This window comes from Peromyscus eremicus, chromosome 2, assembly GCF_949786415.1.
Source record: "Peromyscus eremicus chromosome 2, PerEre_H2_v1, whole genome shotgun sequence".
Taxonomy (NCBI): Eukaryota; Metazoa; Chordata; class Mammalia; order Rodentia; family Cricetidae; genus Peromyscus; species Peromyscus eremicus.
Window position 1 is genome coordinate 66,759,593 of NC_081417.1, and position 21,294 is coordinate 66,780,886.

Genomic DNA, 21,294 nt, shown 5'->3' on the forward strand with positions numbered 1-21,294 from the left:
TGGTCACACACGGGCCGGGCTGGAGGGGCACTGAAAGGCTGCCTTCTGGAAGCCGGGAAGCCCTAGGCCAGCAGCTCTTTTCTCTCCTGGAACACAGGGATGACTTTTAGCAGAATACCCCTGATTCACTTTGGTCAGAAACAAAGTCAATGGGGGGAAAAAAAAATCCCAGCAGCCCTTGGGCCCCCGTGGGAGAGGTTAAAGTGCACAATCTTTCTTTATCGTGTTTTCTGGGAGCAGACATTCCATGATTAGCTCAGGTGGTTCCCCTTATTACCGGGAACCCTAAAATTGAACATAAGGACATGGCCGACATGGTAGGTGCATGACAGACTGTCGGTTGAATACTGCAGAGCGCGTCTGCAGTGCAGTGCCCTGAATCCCCGCAGTCCCCAGAACGGGTGTTATTGTGTTAATGTGTGGCATTTATCAGAGAGTAACAAACATCTCTCTCCTGATCAGCGTCCCCTGGGAGCATGCGCAGCTGCCCTGCTCTGGTCCCCCAGCCCCAGGGCTGTGTCTGTCTGCCCTTCCTGCTGACTCCCTGTTCCAGGGAGGCTGAGGTGGGCTGGGCCAGCTGCTGGGGACCCGGTGGCCCTGCTCACCTTCTTCCCCAGAGTGGAGAAGGGCTGGTGTGGGGGGGCGGGCACCACCGATGACGTGTGTGCAGAGTGCAGAGGCCATTTCTGCAGAGCCCTTGCTCTGGCCACTTGGTGAGGACGGCTGGAGTCTGAGGTCTCTCTCCTTGGTCTAGAATTTGTTTTTGCAAGTTTCAGACATCCCAGCTCCTCTTTGTTTGCAGACACCAAGGAGAGGTCATCGCCGTCCCTCTCCCTCGTGAGAGTAAGACCTTCACAGATAAGGCTCGAGGTCGGTGCCGAGTCCCTCTCTGCCCGAGCGCCATTCCAGCAGTTGGAGAGGCAGCAGTCGTGCTCCGCTTCTCACGGCCGGCCCCGGCCGTCAGTGTGCCAGTGGCAGGTGCCTTGACCCAGCATGGTGCTGTCCCCGGGGAGGCCCCGGCCCCAGGCCTCCCACCCCTACAGGCCAGAGACCATGACTCGGAAGGAGGGTGGCACATGTCTGTGGCGGGGACTGGCGGTAGGGCTGACGCAGGGGCTGACGCAGCTGGCGTCCACGCCTCCAATGGACGGGAGGTAGGCGTGGTGGAGGATCGGGAGCTGGAGGGACAGCCGGCGCTGGATGCTGCGGGGTGTGAGAGAGAGGCCGAGTTAGTGAGGGGTGGCTGCTCCCCTGAAAGGCCCTCGCTCCCACTTCGGCTAAACTGTTCTGAGTGTAGGAATCCGTGTCCCCTTAAATCCAAGATCTGTTGGCTCAATAGTCTAAACCTTCAGACACGAAGCAGGCCTTTGACAGAGGCTCACAGGTACCTGCTATGGTCTTGGGAATAGCCAGGAAGACTAGTAGGACCAAGATTGCATCTTCCCTATGCCACCTCCCTATCCCCCCATGGTGGGGGCTTGCTGACTACTGTCATGGCAGAATTATGAGGGCCCAATCAATGCTTCACACATAGGTTCCACTCATTTTGAATTGCAAAGCCTCTGTGTGATATGGCTTTCAGCCGCAGCCCCCAGCTTTCAACCCCAGGCTTCCCAGAGGCCTGCTCTCTCCTCCTGCCCTCTGCCACTGCTGTACCCAGCAGCCCATCCCTCCTAGCAGGCTCATTCCTGGCCTTTTAGCTTCTTTGGTGATTAACCCTGCCATCCTAATATTGGAAAGTCACAGAAGGGGGGGTGGGGGGAGGCACACCCTGATGAGGCCCCTAAGATCTCTCAAACGCTCTAGGTGAATCGGCTGTCTTTTCTCCCACAAGTGCTGCCCTCTGGTGGCTCATTTCTGACAACCCACCTTTGTGTTTTTGCCTTTATGTTTCCTACCTGGAATATGATTCCTCTGGAGCTCATGGCCCAGTTTAACTATCATCCTCTGTGCTACCTTCTCTGGGAGTGAGCCCTTTCCTCGTCAAAGTCCCCAGAACTCTTGGAAAGAAGCGGGAAGCTGGAGATGGGATGAGCTGGCAGTGTGGGGAGGCACTTGCATGTTACTGATGGAGGAGGGATAAGAAGGGAAAAGGTAGCTACCCTCTGGCTCCCTTCTCCTGGCCACATCCTTAAAGTCTTAATGACGGTCAAGTCGGTGAGTCGCTTTAGTTTCTAAAGAGGCTGTTTATAGGGAATGTGCCCAGGGGATGGCTTCCTGCTCCCAGAGGCATTTTGGCTCCATTTGGCACTGCAGTGCCTCTCAGGCTACATTCCAGTATCTGGGTTCTCAGGTGCAAACCCAACCAAATCAAACCGAGATCCTCGCAAAAGAAAACAGAAAACAAAGATCCAAGCATCACTACCCCTGTTACAAAGACAAAGACAGACAGAGGGCTTCTGCGACTTGTTTAGGGAACCTGCAGTGAGGCAGAACCAGAAAGGCTGTGTCTTTGCCTCCATGGAATCCCGTGGCTTTGTGGCAGAGGCATGCAATGCCAACAGGGTGTGCCTCAGAGTTTACTCAGGGCCTGGTGGCTTCTGAGATGTGCGGGTGCATATGAAATGGACCCCTGTTCGCCAAGCAACACCTGTTGCTCAGGAAGACTTCTCAGACATATCAGCGTTCACAGAAGAGAGGGCTGGGGATTCTGTAGTGGTAATCCCATGCTGAGAATAGGCTGGGGTCCTGGTGGGCGGAGGGGACACTCTAAATTCGTAGAAAGAAAAACGCCTGGGCTCTCCTTGGTGAGAGCCGAGACAATGGAGGGAGCCTGGGGCCATTCATCTCCCTCTCTAATGGTTAAACTGCCTCACAGCTAAAGCTGCCTGACTTCTGGCCTTCTTTGCCTCAGGGTTTTCCATAATCCTCAGACAGCCACCAGCACATTGGAGAGGAAGTGGGCTCCTTTCTCTCTTCAGGCCAAATTATAAATCAGCCCATTTTCTGTTACCTAATTTATATTTTTAAATTTCTTTTGGGATACAGGGAAACAAAGCCAGCAGCTTCGGGACCCGAGTAACCGATAACAGCTTCATGATGAAACTAAGTTAACTGTGTATGATGTCAGCCATGATCATTTCTTGGGGCAAGATCTGTTGGCCGAGCATCCAGGAGAAAAGAGGACCTGGAGAACGCACTTGGCTATAGGGAGAGGGACCCATTTGAGCAGCCTGGGCAAAGCAGTCTGTCTAGGTGAGGAGGTGTACCCTATGTTTTGAGAGCCAAGGCGTTCTCCTGTCTGCTAAGATCTCATTCCTCTCCCCACAGTCAACACATGATTGGTAGGAGCTCACCCAGCACCAGAGCCTGAGCTCAGTCCAGGGGGCTCACAGGTCTGCCTCACTCTGGAGGCAGTGGACTAGTGAACCGCTCTGTGTCCTGTAACACTGGAAGGTGTTCTGGATGGCAAGCTGGCCAGTCTCGGGTTTGCTGGGTTGATGACTTAATAACATCATATGGCCTGAGTGATGTGCTTGCCTTTGCTGGTTCCTGTCTGCTTGTCACTTCCCGGAAGCCATGTGTCAGAGTTTGTGTATCTACCTCCTGCTTCCAGTATGGCAGAATGGGCTAAAGTCGCTGGTGGGAACAGAGCTGAGGTGTGCAGGTGTTTCATATCTTCTCTGATCCACCTTATCTAATGCGACAGTCCCCTTCCCTGCCTCATTTACCTCCAAAGCACCTATTATGAGCACGCCAGGCCTTGCCTTTTTAATTAATTAGTTAGCCTGCCAAAGAGAATGGAGACACCACAAGACATGGGCTCACTGGAAAGAAGGGGTCTCTGTTTTGGGCACTGCTGTTTCTCCAGGATCTGTCTGACACGAACTGCTTTCAATGATCAAGTATATTGATTTCATAAGGTTACAGTATGCGTACAACAAAAGCAGTGTACTGAGTTTGAATCCTATCTCCTGCCCTCAAGTACTGGGTGAGCTTGCATGGGTCGCCTCCCTCCTTTTGGATACTAGTTTTCTGACCTGTACAAGGAGCATGGTAATACGGCTGCATTGCTGGGTCACGCAGAGCTCGTGAAACAACAGCTGTAAGATGGCTGTGTACATCGCAGACAGCTGTGCTGCGGCAACGTGCTCCTGGGCACGGTTCTCATGGAGAAGATACTTACTGCTCTGGGGAGTTGATGTCTTCTATGGGGTCTTTGCATGTTCTAGAGGGCTCTGTTGTGTTCCACTGTAGCTGGGGGTTTTGATCGAGGTGATTTTTTAAAATGGCCTTTCCTCCATCTGTTGAAAATGACATCACAGAATTAACAAAATTTTGTTAAGTTAGCTTTTAAAACGCAGTCATGGGACCTTGAGGATGCTGTCCATGGCATAACAGAGTCCACAGTTCCTCTCCTTTCTCTGAGCCAGGGTCTGTCCCCCAGCCCTTCTGGACCCAGGCCGTGAGCTGAGGATCTGCCATCCATGGCCAACAGCCACGGGCTGGGGAAGTGTGTGGCTGATCTGTCCTCTTTCCATTCAGGAAGAAAAGTCAGTGCGGCAATGAAGTGGACTGTGTGGGCCGTGTATCTTAGACTGAGGAATTCTAACTCTAACGTCCTTCTCACTGGGCAGAGTGGTTAGTGAGAAAGGGTGAAATTCTCTACGGACTAGTTATCTAAGCTCTGGGGACCCCACTCAGAGGACTGTGTGTGGCCACAGGCTATGGCCAAGAAAATTCCTCCTTGGGCTTCCAAAACATCTGGAGACATTAGAGAAACATGAAGTCTGTACCCCACCCAAGAGATTAGGGTTTGTTTGGCAGGGGAGGAACATCAGTTCTTTTGTTTGGTTTTCACTGTCGTGGGGGATGGTATAGGTATGTGATTTTGCATCCATGCGAGTTGATCCACATTATTCATGGATTCTGCATTTGCAAACTCATTTGCTTTCTAAAATGGACTTGTCAGCCTGCAATCAATACTGTGTGTGTGTGTGTGTGTGTGTGTGTGTGTGTGTGTGTGTGTGTGTGCATATGATGGTTGAGTTGCGGTGTGAGTAATTTTGAATTGCCTGGCATATATGTCCCAGCCCGAGGCCAGCCTCTCATTGTACAGCTTCCACACCGTTCTATCCTTGAACTTGCTTGACACATTTTTGCTTTTTCTGTTGATGACCTTCCTGTTTAAAACGGTCCCCAAGTGTAGTGCTGAGTGTTGTTAACACACAGGTGTCAGGCAAGCGTCCATCGGGCACAAGCTATAGTACGGCCGGCCATGCACACAGTGCTGCCCAATGTACAGTGTGTGCTGGGAAGGGGACATGTCCCTTTAAGTTCACGGTTTTATTTTTATTTGTTTGTTTGTTTATTTACTTATTCATTTGAGGTGGGCTATCATTATGTTGTCTAGGCTGGTCTTGAATTGCTGGCTCAGATGATCCCCCTGCCTCAGCCTTCTGGGTTGCTGGAGCCGCAGGCACACACCTCTGCACATCATTTTGGTGAGTTAAGAGGTGGCAACTTCAGAAGGCAGAGTCTCGAAGGTGAATCCCTCAGGGAAGGGTTTAGTGTCCTTCCAAAGGGGCTCGAGGGACAGTCTGAGCCTTTTCTGTCCCTTCCACTCTCTTCTGGAAAGCGAAGTGGTCCAGGCACCATCTCAGAAACAGAGACAAGGACCTCTCTAGACACTGAGCCTACCAATACCCTCATTCTGGACTCCCAGCCTCCAGAGCTACAAGAAAATACATTTATGTTATGGCTTTTCTTTCTCCTTCCTTCCTTCCTTCCTTCCTTCCTTCCATCCTTCCTTCCTTCCTTCCCTCCTCTCCTCCTCCTCCTGTGTGTGTGGGGTGTGGTGTGGATGATGTGTTCATATTGTGGGTGTCATTCCTCGGGCACCCTGTCATACGCCTTTGGTTTTCCTCAGGTGCTGTCCACCTTCCCCGTTTTACTTTTATTCTTTGAGGTAAGGTCTCTCATTGGCATGGAACTTGCCCAGGAGGATAGGCCGACTGCCCAGGGAGCCCCTGGGGGTCAGCTGGTCTCTGCCTTCCTGTGCTGGGATGACAGCGTTTACCCCAACACTTGGTTTTTCATGTGGGTTCTGGAGATTAAACTCAGGTCCTCCAAGCACTTTGCCAGCTACCTCCCCAGTCCCTATTTCTGTGGCACTTGACTGTCAAGTCTGTGTTATTGGTTAGAGTAGCACAAAATCTGTGACACACAGACTGAGCGCCAACAGCAGAGAGTGGGTCAGAATAATGTCTACTCCAAGCAGCTGTATTCGAGAAGATCTGCTTTCTTGCCTGTTTCCTTTCTTTTAAAATTAGACTTAATCGTTTTATTTTGTGTGTGGGAGTGTTTTGCCTGCATGTATGTCTGTGCACCATGTGTGTGCTTTGTGACCTCGAAGGTCAGAAGAGGATCCTCTGAAACTGGAGTGAAGGATGGTTTTGAACCATCACAATAGAGCTGGGAAGTCAAACAGGTCCTCTTAACCACTGAGCCAGCTCCCCAGCCTCTTACCTGTTTGCTTAGCAATATATAGTTTTAAAAATCAGCATCTTTGACAGGCGTGGTAGCACATGACTTTAATCCCAGCACTCAGGAGGCAGAGGCAGGAGGATCTCTGTGAGTTTGAGGCCAGCCTGGTCTATAAATCGAGTTCCAGGACAGCCAGGGCTACACAGAGAAACTCTGTCTTGGAAACAAAACAAAACAAAACAAAAAACAAAAACCAAACCCAACCAACCAAACAAAAAAACCCCCAACCCCTCCCCCCCCAACAACAACAAACCATCCACCACCACCACAACAAAAGGAACATCTTACTATATAGCCCAGGCTGTCCCCCAACCCCTCCCCCCCCAACAACAACAAACCATCCACCACCACCACAAAATGAACATCTTACTATATAGCCCAGGCTGTCCCCCAACCCCTCCCCCCCAACAACAACCAACCATCCACCACCACCACAAAATGAACATCTTACTATATAGCCCAGGCTGTCCCCCAACCACTCCCCCCCCCCCCCCAACAACAACCAACCATCCACCACCACCACAAAATGAACATCTTACTATATAGCCCAGGCTGTCCCCAAACTCTCAGTCCTCCTGGTTTCTGTTTTGTATTAAAGTGAGAATAAAACAAAAACCCAGCCCCTTCTGGGAGTTCTTAAGAACTTATCATCTGGTTTCTTCCAGTACTTTCTTGGCTTCACCTTTTATATTTAAACCTGCGTCCATCTGAGATGAACTTTGATGTTACAAAGTGAAGTACAAAGTACAAAGTGAAGATCTACCTCTGTTCTTTCCACATGGCTACTCACGGATCCCAGGGAAGTTAACCGAAAACATTCCCTCCAGCAATCGGAAGTGCTTTCCTTTGTAAAACACTAGAATTATTAGAACTGATTTTTTTTGCGGGGGGAGGCAGGGTCTTACCATGCAGTTCTGGCTGGTATGGAACTCATTACATAGACCAGGCTGGACTCTAATTCCCAAAGACTTGCCTGCCTTTGCCTCCAGAGTGATGGGATTAAAGGTGTGTGCCCCTATGCTTGGCCCAGGAGTAATTTTTATTCTTTAAAATTCTTTGTAACTATTTTCATTTGAATATTTCTTTACAATTAACATTTTGTGTAAGATGTGTATGTGTGTGTGTGTGTGTGTGTGTGTGTGTGTGTGTATGTGTGTGTGTATTTATATATGTGTGTGACTTTAAAGCCTGCACGTACTTATGATAACAGTACTTTCAGGCAGAGGCAGAAAGAGCAGTAGTTCAAGATGATCCTTGGCAAAGTACATTGAAAGTTCTAGGCTAGCCTGGGCTACATGTGACCTCCTCTCAAAACTATTAATATAGACTCTTCTATAGTAAGAACACTGTAGGGAAAGGAGAGGGGGACAAAAAAGGAAAATGTGAGAAAAAAAGAAACAAAATAATGGGGCTAGAGAGATGGCTCAGCGGTTAAGGGCACTGGCTGCTCTAGACGTCCTGAGTTCAAGTCCCAGCAACCACATGGTGGCTCACAACCATCTGTAATGAGATCTGGTGCCCTCTTCTGGTCTGCAGGCAGAACACTATATACATAATAAATAAACAAATCTTTAAAAAAAGGAAAATATTTTCATTGATTTACACATAGATTATTTTTGTGTGTCACTGGAGGTTGGACCCGGAGCCTGGATAGGCCTGTTCTCCACAGTGCTGCAGCCACAGCCCCTAAAACAACTCTCTAACAAATGACGAATGTGTGCTGCTGAAAGCCCAACAGCAGGGGAGTGTATGCACGAAAACAGAGAATGCTTACCCATGTGCCCTGCGGCACCTCGCCTTTCCCACAGCGCACCACTGACAACCTGCTTGTCCTCTAGTCCTTTAAAAACTGCACTTGCACAAATACTTACATATGGCTGTGTGGTGGTTTGAATAGGTATGGCACCCAGAGACTCATGTGTTTGAATGCTTGGCCTATAGGGAGTGGCACTATTAGGAGGCGTGGCCTTGTTGGAGGAAGTGTGTCACTGTGGTGTTAGGCTTTGAGGTCTCATATGCTTGAGCTACACCCAGTGTGGCACATAGCCTCCTTCTGCTGCCTGTGGATCCAGATGTAGAACTCTCAGCTCCTTCTCCAGCACCATGTCTGCCTGCATGCCATCATGTCCCACCATGACGATAATGGACTAAACCTTTGAACTGTTTTCCAGCCCCAATTAAATGTTTTTCTTTTTAAGAGTTGCTGTAGTCATGGTGTCTCTTCACAGCAGCCAAAACCCTAAGACAGGCTGCATGCCTCTGTGTGTGTGTATGTGTGTGTGTGTGTATCATAATTCTGGCTTCTTGCACTTGGAGATCTACCTCACAGCTTTTCAAAAAATTTAAAAGAGTTTTTTTTTGTTTTGTTTTGTTTTGTTTTGTTTTGTTTTGTTTTTTTCCAGACAAGGTTTCTCTGTGTAGCTTTGCACCTTTCCTGGGACTCACTTGGTAGTCCAGGCTGGCCTCGAACTCACAGAGATCTGCCTGGCTCTGCCTCCCGAGTGCTGGGATTAAAGGCGTGCGCCACCACAGCCCAGCGAGATTTTTTAATTTTAATGTGTACGTGTGTACCTGTATGAGTTTATGTGCTCCATAGATAGGCATGCAGATACCCAAGGAGACCAGAAGAGGGCATCAGGCCCCCTGGAACTGGAGCTATAGACGGTTACGAGCTGCTCAATGTGGGTGCTGTGAACCGATTCCAGGTCCTCTCAAGAACATTAAGTGTTCTTAGCCATTGAGTCATCTCTCCAACCCCTTTAATCTCTCCTACCATTGCTGGGGATAGAAACCAGGGCCCCAAACATGATAGGCAGAGACTCTGTCACTCAGCTATCCCCCATAACTTACCTCACTTATAAGTGGCTGTACAAAGTGCTCTATTGTTTCATAATTAATGAAATCACTTTAATGATGCACATGTACATTAGTGGTAGTCTTTCTCACCTACCAATAACGTTATGATAAGCATTGTGATAACATTAGGTTGGTGCCCACGTGGATGTATTTCCAAGGGTGGACACCTGCTTAGGAAGCTGCTAACTCAAGTTTAACATTTCGCATTTGCAGAGGGCCAGCCTGATTTCCAACATCACAAGAAAATGTTCTCTCTCGAACATCCTACCCATACTGGCTTTTGCTGAGAGGTATATAGAGAGTGACCCATGTCATGGTGACCTACTCTTCTCATGTGGTTGGTAAGAGGGACAGGTAGCACAACCTCCTGACTGTTGTTTTCCTGTACACAGATGAGCTGCTTCTTAAACTGTGGAACACTATTTGAAGAAGTAACTATAAATCACCTGCTCAGGAACGGAAAGGGAAATAAAGTGTGTCCCTGTCAGAACACTAGGACACTGGCTGTACAAGTGGACATGGTGCCTGGGGGTAAGACGCTGAAGCTCAGGGCAGGGGATGTGGTGAGCAGACTCTGAACAGACGCAAAGCTGTGGGCAGGAGGTGAGAGCCCAGTACTTCAGCTCTGCCTGTGTGCGTGGCTTCAGACCAGCCCCATGCTCTCTCGGAGCCTCAATCTCATCTACAAAGCGATGGGTCCCACATCTTCTCACCTGTGCTCTCTGTGAAGTTGCCCAGGCTGAGGATATCGTTGAGCTCTTGGTAGTGATTCTGTTTGATGTATGTGGTCTTCTCTGGTGTGTCTTGTAGCTGCATGGTGACTTCTTCCAAGTCTTTGTCCAGCTGGAAGACAAGGGCCCAGTTGAGACCAAGTCCCCAGGCCCAACTCCTGCCCCCTGAGTTCTGCCTCTGCATCTCTTTTTCTTTTGGTTTTTTTGAGATGGGGTTCCTCTGTGTAGCCCTGGCTGTCCTGGAAGTCACTCTGTAGACCAGGCTGGCCTCCAACTCAGAGATCCACCTGCCTCTGCCTCCAGAGTGCTAGGACTAAAGGCGTGCGCCTCCACTGCCTGGCATGACCTCTGTATCTTGAGAAGGATTTTGTTCCACTCATTCAAGTAGGAGCTGAGATGGACCAGGGCTGTCTGGGCTTGAGCCTTGAGAGGGACCAAGCAAGCCCAGGAGGAAAGGCAAGGAACAGGGTAACAGGCCAGCTCAGGCCAGGGGGAGACAGGCCTCACTTTCTGGCTCTGTACTGGCTTGTGAGTCTCAGTCTCAGTCTCTAGCACAAGGGCATCACAGCTCCTGCCTCATAGGGCACATGGAGACTCAATGAGATGATGGATGGGGAGCTCAGCCCAGTGCCTGACACATAAGGAGGGGACCAGCTGTCAGAGGACCGTCAGTAATATCATAACTAGGCATCAGACCCCCAGCCGGGAGGCCTGAACGCAGAACTCGGCATCTCTGAGTCCCACCCTATCATACATGCTCCAGCCAGCTGGGGTGACCTGGGGGAGCTGAGCATGATGGGGCTCAGTCATGCCTAGGTTACAGAAGAATCAGGGCTAAACCAGGGGAGTATGTGTGGGTGGTGAGCAGAGGTAGTGGGGGGGATGGCTAGTGTGCCTCCTACTATAGAACATGAAGGGAGTCATATTAACTGTGAATCACTCTTCTGAGGGCAGGGGCAAACTTGCTGCTTCATAAGTTCCACCATGAAAGAAAAAAAATACTCTTATTTGTGCTACACAGTGGCGGGGCTGGCAGTGGAGGATGGGCCCAGTGGGAAGTCAGACTGTGGCCAGATTCTGGGGCAAACAAAGCTGCCCTGGGGCTCTCAGCCGAGGCTCAGGCTTCCTGCAGTGGGGGGTTATACTGCTGGGAGGAAGTGGAAGGCTTAGCTTGGTGCTGTTACTGCTTGTTATCGATGTCTGATATTAAGACAGAACTAGCCACGGACTCAGAGGGGCAGAAGCTGATTCTTCCTTGCCACAGAGGCCGGTGTGGGGTGCCCTGTCTTAAAGCATTTCAGATGCATGGACCGGGTGGGTGTGTCGGCTCACTCTTGTGTGGCCGCGTTCTCTGAGCCCTGAAGAGGTCGCTGGATCTAACAAATGAAAACATGAAAGTCCCAGTGGACTTTAAACCTCAGAGAGCAAACGTCCTCTTTGCAGTTTGGGTGTAGCCTGCACTTGGTATGGAGTATGCGGTTACTGAAAACGTGACTGGTCGTTTATTTGAAATCCCGATTTAACTGGGCATCCCGTATCTAATCTAGCAACTGGCTTCTTCCCTGCAGATGTTTAGCAAGAGGCTGTATTTCCCAGCATCCTCTGTGGCTAAGTGAACTCATGAAAATTTTGGCAGCACAGGGAGGCAGAACCAAACTGCACTGTGTGTGTGTGTGTGTGTGTGTGTGTGTGTGTGTGTGTGTGTGCTCACGCGTGTGTCATATCCTTAAGAGAAGATCCCTTGTGTGGGCTTTCTGTGTTTCCCCTTCCTGAGACCTCCATGCCTTTACCCTGCCTGGGGAGTGGCAGGGAGCAGGAGAGGAGGACCTTCACCCCACGAACGACCCTGTTGGGACCCCTGTCCTCAGGACCATTAGGTGAGAGAAATAAACCCACTTTTTTTTTTTTTTTTTTTTTTTTTTTGAAATAGGGTCTCTCTCTATAGCCCTGGCTGTCCTGGAACTCACTCTGTAGACCAGGCTTAAACTCACAGAGATCCACCAGCCTCTGCCTCCCAAGAGCTGGGATCAAAGGCGTGTGCTACCATGGCCTGGTTAACACACTTTCTTTGGGTCGTTTTCTTTTTGAGGCTGGCCTCAAACTCGTGACCCTCCTTCCTCAGCCTCCCTTTTGGGGCTACTTGAGTTTGAAGCCTCTTTGCTGCTGTTGCTTGGCTAGCATCCAAACCTGACTCAGCCCAGATGTGGGTCTAGACAGACCCCTGGCCCTAGGCAGAGAGAGCGAAGTGAGAGAGGAGTTCCGTTCTGTCTGGGGGTGTGGCTTAGACATAAAGCTCCCTAGCTTTGGCCTCTCTGGACTACCCAAGAAGCAGTTCAGAACTTGGGGACAGGTTCACTGCAGCACAGCCTATCTCCGGGGAAGCCTGTCCTTGTACCCTCTTTCCATACTGTGCCTCGGGGAGTTGTTTGGGTCCTCCATGAAGATACTCCGAAGTTTCCTCTCTGAACGTGTCTGGGGACTGTTGGACCCTAGGAGTCCAGGCCAACTGGGCACTCAGTTGGGATCAGATGTGGCAAACTCCCTGCTGTCATGACCTGGGGTGTTCTGGAGGACTGTGGAGCAGGGATAGTTTGCAGGCCGGGCAGAGGGGCCAGGACAGGAGGGTGGGTGGCCTCCAGATGTGGACGCACCTCTGTGATCTTCATCCGTAGGCGGTGGTTTTCTGACTGCAGTCCTTCTAGGCGTGACGTGCTCGCCTGGTTCACGCTGGTGACTGAAGTGGAGGTCTTCGAATCTTCTTTCTTCTGGTTCTGTGTGAACTGGAATCTCCTGTTCTGAGTGGCTGCGTCGGGGTTTGTCCTCAGAGTGATGAGCTGAAGGCACAGAGGTGGCTTGCCGTGAGACTCCCGCTGTGTTCCTCTGTCCCCAGCCATGTCTCTCCACCCGGCTCTACTCTGGAGCTGACAGGGGCCCCAGGAAGGAGGCAGGCTAGGGCTCAGGAGCCCTGGGCTCAGGTTGGGCTCTGGCACAGGCTTGGGCATGACAGTAGGTAGATAGTTTCCCCTCACTGAGCCTTAGAGTCGGCCTCCTGACCCCGGCTCTCCCATACCCCACCACGAGGCAGAGGCAGTCCATAGCCCTGGGGGGAGCCCCACTGTGGAGTGTTTCTACAATAGAGAACAAGACTTCCACAACCATGTTGAGTTCAGTGGTTAGCTGCTGACCTGTTTGCCCTGGCAAAGGCATCTCACGGCTTAAACCCCTCACATCTGTTAGAGTATAGATTCTGCGGGCCAGGGGTCTGGGCATGTTTGAACAATTAAAAAAGATATTTATTTCATTTTTAATTATGTGTATATGTGTACATATGTATGGGGGTGGTGGTTCTGTGTGTGCATGTGATGTAGGTGCCTGTGGAGGCCAGAAGAGGGAGCTGGATCCTCTGGAGCTGGAATTATAGGTGTTGCTGTGAGCCGTTTGACTGGGTGCTAGGAACTGAACCTGGCCCTCTGCAAGAGCAGTTTGGGCTATTAACTACAGTAGCACACCCCCAGGCCCATGGGAAAAAAAAATTAAAAAAAAAATCCGAGACAAAAAGTTGCGACTTGTCCCTGATCTTACCCACACATTCTAGAATCTTCCCTAGCTTGGGGCAGGCTCTGGGCTTAGCCCTGAAGAGCAGGGGTGGAGTCACCATGCCTCTATCAGGGCTCCTCAGATTTGGGGTGTGGGTGTGAAGAAGGGCTTCATTGTCGTTAGGCCAGAATGGATTCAGTATAGGAGCTACCAGGAGCTGCTGTGCTGTGGGTGGCCGGGGTGGGGGTGGGGGGATTGTCTGGAAGGGACAGTGCAGGAAGGAATTCCAAGGTTGGGGGAGACCCAGCATAGGCAAAGGACAAGGGGTCTGGGTCTCAGGGCACTTGGGGGAGGGCAGTTATTATTATCATATTTATCATTGTGTGTGCGCACATAGCAAGGCATGCCTGTGAGGATCAGACAGCAATGGAGGCCATTCTTTCTTCCCATTCTCCATGCGGGCTCTGGGGCTCCAGGTCAGGCTGTCAGGCCTTTGTGTCAAGGCCTTTAGCCTCTGATTCACCTTGCCAGCTCTTATTTTTTGTTAAAGACAAGGTCTCCTACAGCCTAGGCTGGCCTCAATTTCCTATGTAGCCCAGGCTGGTCTTGAACTTCTGGCCCTCCTGCGTCTATCTACCAAACGCTGGAATTACAGGCCTGTGCCACCATGCCTGGATTGGGAAGGGCAGTTTGGATGGAAGACGGGGTTCTCGGGGTACTGGAAGAGCCCCCAGAGGGCTGAAACACAGCTCAACATTGGGAATTTGGCCTCTGTGCCCAGAGATCAATGAGATGCTGTTAAAGGTGACAGAGCAAACGACTCAGTTGGAGCTGGACTTCCAGAGTCTAGCACACTTTCCAGGATGGAGAGTGTTAGAGTGCAGGCAGGCAAGTGGTGACACTGGCCTGGGACTTGAGCGAGGAGTGGACAGTTAGACAAGGCAGATATACGTCCTCAAGTCAACCCCGGTTGAATGAAGGCCTGGGGACGGAGGCACCCCAGGCACCCCAGGGACCTCTTTTCTCTCCTCCTCTGATGCTAATGCTTCCATATCAGGGGTGACTTTCCCCCACTGTTTCCTGGCCCTTGAGACTACTGAGGTCAGGCAGCATGGATCCCTAAGAGGTGAAGGCCTCTTCACGGCTGCAGAAGATAATGCTTGCAATATATCTCTTTGAGCTGGTCCTCCAGATTGGTGTGGCAGGTATGTCCAGCCTATGACTACAGGTGACATGAGGCTGAGGAGGGCCATGGATGACGCCCAACACAAAATCATAAGCTTACTTGAAGCTGTGTATTTTTTTGTGTGTGATTTTTCAAAACTCAGTTGAGTTAAGAAATTGGTTCTCGAGCGTGGATGTTGTGGATGACAGCATCGAGTCACCATGTCAAAGGTCGGGTGTGCTTGCACTGTAAAATGTAAGCCGACACTAAAAAACGGTTGTTCCTTTTGACCAGTGACATTTCTTCCAGGACTGTTTACAGCAGATAATTGGAAACAAGAAACATGTGTTAGGTAGAGAAAAATGTTCTTCAAAAAAATCTCCAATAGGCCAGGCGGTGGTGGTGCACGCCTTTAGTTCCAGCACTTTGGAGGCAGAGACAGGTGGATCTCTACGAGTATGAGGCCAGCCTGGTCTACAGAGAGAGTTCCAGGACAGCCAGGGCTACACAGAGAAACCCTGTCTCAACAAACAAACAAAAAACAAAAATAAACAAAAAAAATCGACAATAATTGTAACGTTCAGCGATAAGGGATCAAGTGTACACGAAAGCCATGGACCCGCCCTCAGTGATGCCATGGGCGTGGGAAAAGATGAGGGATGGGAAGCTAAGTTGAAGAGGCAAAGGAGAAGAATGCATTGCTGTAGTTACAGTCTTGTCTTCAGAGGCAAGGCTTCTAGTCCTTCACAAACAAAGACCAGCAGGGTAGGAGGATGGCTCAGTGGTTAAGAACACTCACTGCTCTTACAGAGGATCTGGGTTTGATTCCCACCACCCACATGGCAGTTCACAACCGCCTGTAATTCCAGACCCAGGCCTTCCAGCCTCTGAAGTCACCAGCCATGCACATGGTGCACATACATACACACATGCAAAACTGTCATACACATAAAACAATAAGATAAATAAAATAAAAAAACAAAAACAAACCCAAAGTGAAGACCAAGGGCTAGCAAGTAAGGAAAGGTGCTGGCCACCAAGTCCGAGGGCTTGAGCTCCATCCCCGGGACCCACAAGGTGGAAGAGAGGACTGACTCCAGGAGTATACATGCTATGGCACTCATGTAGCCCCTGCTCCCCTCACAGAGTAAAATTTAAAAATGTGATTTGAAAAGAACAACAGGAAACACATCAACAACATGAATACCCAAGTAAACATTCATAGTTATATAATTTGGGGGTGATGAGAGTTTGTGAAGTTTCTGGAGATCTTATTCTTCTCTTTCTTTTCTAATTTTCTCCATGTGTGCAGAGTGCGTTTCTGTGTGCATATGTGTATGTATGTGCACCCATTTGTATGTGCGTATATATGTATTTTTTATTTTTGAGACAGGGTTTCTCTGTGTAGCTCTGGCTGTCCTGGATCTCACTCTGTAGACCAGGCTGGTCTCTAACTCATAGAGATCCGCCTGCCTCTGCCTCTCGAGTGCAGATTAAAGGCGTGCGCCACCACCAATCGGCCCATGCATATATTTTTGTCTGTAAGCAAGCCCCAGGATCTTCCTTTCTTTGCCTCCCCTGTGCTAGGATTACAGGCATGCACCACCTTGCCTAGCTTTGGTCTTGTTTTTGTTCTTTTTTTTTTTTTAAATATTTATTTTTATTTTATGTGCATTGGTGTTTTGCCTGCATATATGTCTGTGCTATGTGGGTGCTGGGAATTGAACCTGGGTCCTTTGGAAGAACAGTTGGTGCTCTTAACCGCTGAGCCATCTCTCCAGCCCCCTCGTTCTTGTTAATAACTTCTTTATGATTGAATTCAGATCTCATGCTTGCATGAGTTGAAAGAGATTAAGGTAGTTCTCCTGGGACAAAAGCCAGTCATGGAGGTGCATGCACACTTGCAACCCCAGTGCTGGGAAGGCAGAGACAGCTGGATCCCTGGAGCTCTCTGGCCAGCCAGCCAAGCCTACCCAGTAGGCTCCAGGCCAGTTAGAGACCATGTCTCAAAAATAAGGTGGATGGAGCCTGACTAATGCTGGAGGTTGTCCTCTGGCCTCTACCTGCACACATGTACTTTCATGCATGTGCACACACAGACACAGACACAGACAGACACATGCGTGTGCACGCAGCACGAACGCACACATGCATGCACCAGCATGTATGCATGCCCCTCCCCCCACACTCTGGTGAGTTCTGCAATCCCCTTGTGATGGGCAGAGGCAGAGGCAGGTACCTTTGGCACAAACACCAGGCAGAGTGTGATTGTGCTGCAGAAGATGATGACCAGGGCCACGATGCAGAACTGCACGTTGGGCTGGTCCCGCGTCAGGAAGGAGACGGCAGCCCCGATGATGCACATGATCCCCACGTTGTACACGCTCATCCCGATGTACTTGCTGTCATTGAGGGCAGGGATGCTTACATTGCGTGTTTCCCACGCTAAGAAACAACCGAACAACTGGAATGGTGGACAGGAAGGAGAGATAGTCATCACCAGGCAGAGGCCCCTCTCACTCCTCGGCAAACTGCAGGAGCTTCAGGTTGCCACCAACTGCCTTCACGTGTGGCCCCAAGTTGCATCCTGAGGGGGTGCAGACTGGGGGTGTGTCAGCCCTCCAGTTCTCCTTCACACTCACCACTGGCTCCTGCAGAGACCTGTGAGAGGCCGTGGGGGAAGGACCCTCACATAAGGTCTTGAGTGTTTTCTCTCACTCTCTGTAGAATACTGAGGTACAGAGAGGAAAGATGACGGCCACACAGTACTGGAGTCCACAGTAGGAGTGGACTGTCCTTATGGAAGCCCAGAAGAGTCCAGTCTAGTAGTTTTTCTAGTTGCCCTGTGACTCAACTTCTCTCATCCCTACTGCGCAGAGCCACCTAGAACACAAGCATTTCCCATCCTCTCTAGAAGTGAAGTTGGCATATGGCAGATTCTGGACGATATCCTGGAAGAGGGAATGTGGTGCACAGGTTCTGGGCTGCACCCTTAAAGGGGAAGGAGTTGCATTTCTTCCTTCAAAACAGGTAGAGTGGATTGTGATGGGTGGTACTTCAGCAGCCATCTTAGGCTGGGTGGCATGGATGTGGGGGCAATAAGACCATGTGTCCCCATCTCAGCGCCTCTGGAGTAGGGGTGCTGAGAGAGAAACTGGCTCTATTTTTAATCGCCAATATTTTTGGCTCTCTCGTGTGCAGTTTTCTTCCTAAGCATTACATCTCCCTACAGAAATATGCAGGACAGAAGTAGACGGGAGAGAGGCCCGAGGGGACACTTCAGCCCTCCCAGTGCTCTGAGGGAGGGTAGGCCACAGGGGCAGGCCACATCTGCACCCCTGGGGGGCAGTGAGGGGGGCAGAAGGGAGACTTGAGACTCCTGCAGGTGCAGGGTCCCGGGGCCTTCTCACCGAGGCCTTTTCCGCTTGTATCAACTCAGGGCACACCACACACGTCGTCCTGTGATGACCTGCCTTCTGAGGGTGACTTAGTTTGGCATCCCGGGGCAGAAGCAGGATGGACAAGCCAGAGGATTTGGAATGATCTCTATGAGTCACTGACCATGAGCCTCTGCACAGGTCACTTGACCTCTCAAGGCCTCACATGCAGCATCTGGGAGATGGGGTAACACTCCTCTCCCAGGGCCTCTGTTTGGATGATGTGTAGTGGGGTGTGGTGGTTTGAATGTAATTGGCCCCCATAAGCTCATAGGGAGTGGCACTATTGGGAGGTGTGGCTTTGTTGGAGTGGGTATGGCCTTGTTGGAGGAAGTGTGTCACAGTGGGGGTAGGCTTTGAGGTTTCCTATGCTCAGGATACCTCCCAGTGTCTCAGTCGACTTCCTGTTGCCTGCAAGATGTAGCACTCTTCAGCTCCAGTACCACGTCTGCCTGCATGCTGCCCTGCTTCTTGCCGTGATCACAACGGACTGAAGCTCTGAAACTGTAAGTGAGCCCCTTCAATGAAATGTTTTCCTTCTAAGACTTGCCATGGTCATGGTGTCTTTTCACAGCAATAGAAACCCTAACTAAGACGGGAGGACAGACGGGATTGCTTCTCTGATGGATGGTACTTCACTCTACAATGGTGGTTTCCTCTTCCTACCCCAATCCTTTTCTCTAAGTGTGGCTTCTAGCAGCCTGATCTATCATCTTATTATTTATTTATTTATTTATTTATTTATTTATTTATTTATTTATTTATTTATTTATTTTTAAGACTGGGTTTTGTTCCACAGCCCAGGCTGGCCTTGAAGTCTCCATTCCACTGCCTCAGTTTCCTGAGTGCTGAGGCAGGGATGGAGGTATCTAAAGAGACACTCTATCAGACGATTGAAACAATGGGCCTCAGAGAACTAGAATTCCTCCAGGCATTTCAGTGAGAAGAAGGAATCTCACTGGCCAGCCTGAGAGGGAAATTGCTATTGAAAAGAGATTTATAACTTATCAGACAGCTCACAGGAGGGTCAAGGGTGCGCAGGACCACACCTTGACCGGGACTGCTTAGGTGTGCACAACTTCTTAAACCTCGACCTCCCTTCCAGACCTCGGAGATGGACTTAGAATGCGGTGGGACAGGGTGTCACTGGATTTCTATCTCCCTCTTCCCAATGTTTTCACCTTGAAAATCTCCCCTTTCGGCTTTTCACATAGATTTGGCTGTTCTAATTGGTTTATAGAGGATGGGTGGCTGATTGGGGCACAGGCTGCACCTTAAGTTCAGTAACACTGGGATTACAGGTTTGTGTCCCCACACTGTGCTGATGGGCTCCTCAAATCCCTTTGCTGGGAAACGGCAGTGTTGGAAGCAGACACCCAGGTGAGGGAAGGAAGCCACCGCCCACTGGAGTCTGCACTGTACGGGTCCTTCGTGCATGACTCCTTCAGTCCCCAGAGGCGGTGTCACCTCTCAGAGGAAGAAGCACAGGATGGGCCAGATGCAGGGACCTGCCTGGGTGGGGCCCACGGTGGTGAGTGACAGGGCTTGATGGGCGCCTACGACTGTAGCTCTGATCAGGATGACCAAGCCAGCGGAGAGTCGTACAGCACGGCCACGGCTAGAGGCCTGGTGGTCGGCTGCAGGTCTCTGAGGAGTGGCACTATCAGGAGGGAACAGTGTCCTAAGTTCTTCAGACCTTCAAGGAGTGGGATGAGGACTCACGGGCACTGAGCTGAGGCTAGGAAGAACTTTCTTGTAACACGACCCATCTATGATCGGTAGTGGCCCTCACAGGTATATCCACATCCAGATCCGTGGAAGTGGTAAATGTGGCCTTATTGGTGGTGGTGTGTGGGGTGGGTGGGGTAGGGAGTCTTTGGAGGTACAATTAGGGATCTCTGAGTGGAATTTTTCCAGATCATCTAACTGGTCCCTAAATCCAATGATAAGGGTTAAGAGAGAAGAGGGGAAGGAGTTAGAGGTAGGCCACCAATCACAAGTTAGGGACTGTCTGGAGCCACCGTCATTGGAGGAGTCCTGGAAGGGCTCTTCCTTAGAGCCTGCAGAGGAAACACAGCCTTGCCCCAGGAGGGAAACTGGGACATCATTTCTGCCTGTCTCCTAGGGCTGTGGCAGGGTCTGAGACCAGGCCCTACAGAGACTAGGGCCTTAGTCATATGGGGGAACGCTCTGTTTATTTTCATGTTGTGAAGGCCCCTAGGAGAAACAGGCCCGGCAAAGAAGCATCCCCAAACTCTGCCTCCTGCCTGGCACCTACCATGAGAAGCCCCTTGTAGGCGTAGACGATGCCGAGCCAGATGGTCATGTGGGTGTTTTCGCAGTGTTCCAGCAGTGGGCGGATGGAGATGTCCCGGCCTGCTGGGTCCGGCTGCATGAAAGAGAAAACAAAAACCCCAGGGATGGACTGGCCGTCTTCCAGCAGTAGAGTCCCTAGCCAAGGCCCCCTTTCCTCCCATACTCCACAAGCAGAGATGTGTCAGGAGACCTTTGCATTCCCGTGGTGGGACGAAGCTGCCAGCTAGCACCAGCTGTGTTCCGCTTGGTGGTTGTAACTCAAGCCTGAACCCTGGTCCTGTGGCTTCTTCACGCCTGTCCAACTTGAGACAGAGGTGCTGAGGGAAAGGGCTGAGTCAGTGCTGTGTCCCAAGGCTCTAATAAGACCCTGAACCCTCCTGACAGAAACGAAGACAATTCGGAAGATCCTCGTGCCCCTTCTGCCTCTCGGAAACAAGGCACCCCAAGAAACTGGAATTTCCCCCGGGAATCTCACTGACACCTGCTGCCAGCCAGCTGGAGAGCTTGTCTCTGGAGAGAGACTACTCACAGCTTGTCATGCAGGACTGACCGGAGCCCACACAAGGGTGGCTGGAGGACAGTCTTGCAGCACACCTTGACCAGAACCCCTTTGCTGTGCCTTCCTCTGGCTCTCCACTTAAACCTAAATTTCACGTGAGGACTCAAGGATGACTTGGGAGGGGCTCACGGGATCTCCTCGTCCCTCTCCCAATATGCCTGTGTTGAATAATCGCCCTTTCTACCTTTTTTTTTTTTTTTTAAACTA

General features: G+C 50.6%; 1 protein-coding gene and 1 long non-coding RNA gene across 3 annotated transcripts in view; one reads left to right on the forward strand and one right to left on the reverse strand.

Annotated features, from left to right (window-relative positions):
- Positions 1–959: 959 nt before the first annotated feature.
- The window catches only part of Gabbr2 (gamma-aminobutyric acid type B receptor subunit 2), a 349,015-nt gene continuing 328,680 nt past the window's right edge, over positions 960–21,294 (reverse strand). The window contains exons 14-19 of the mRNA XM_059254316.1: positions 20,491–20,601; positions 17,015–17,239; positions 12,725–12,907; positions 10,056–10,185; positions 4,127–4,244; positions 960–1,203 (exon numbers count right to left, since the gene is read on the reverse strand). Coding sequence (XP_059110299.1) covers positions 1,038–1,203; positions 4,127–4,244; positions 10,056–10,185; positions 12,725–12,907; positions 17,015–17,239; positions 20,491–20,601 — 933 coding nt within the window. The 3' untranslated portion in view covers positions 960–1,037. The remainder of the gene's footprint in view (positions 1,204–4,126; positions 4,245–10,055; positions 10,186–12,724; positions 12,908–17,014; positions 17,240–20,490; positions 20,602–21,294) is intronic.
- On the forward strand, positions 16,978–21,281 carry LOC131903622 (uncharacterized). Of its 2 annotated transcripts, XR_009377552.1 has the most exons (4): positions 16,986–17,805; positions 18,215–18,399; positions 18,631–18,718; positions 20,913–21,281. It is a non-coding gene; the product is annotated as an uncharacterized LOC131903622 (long non-coding RNA). The 2 variants fall into 2 exon arrangements; XR_009377551.1 differs by having other exon boundaries at positions 16,978–17,805; positions 18,215–18,718.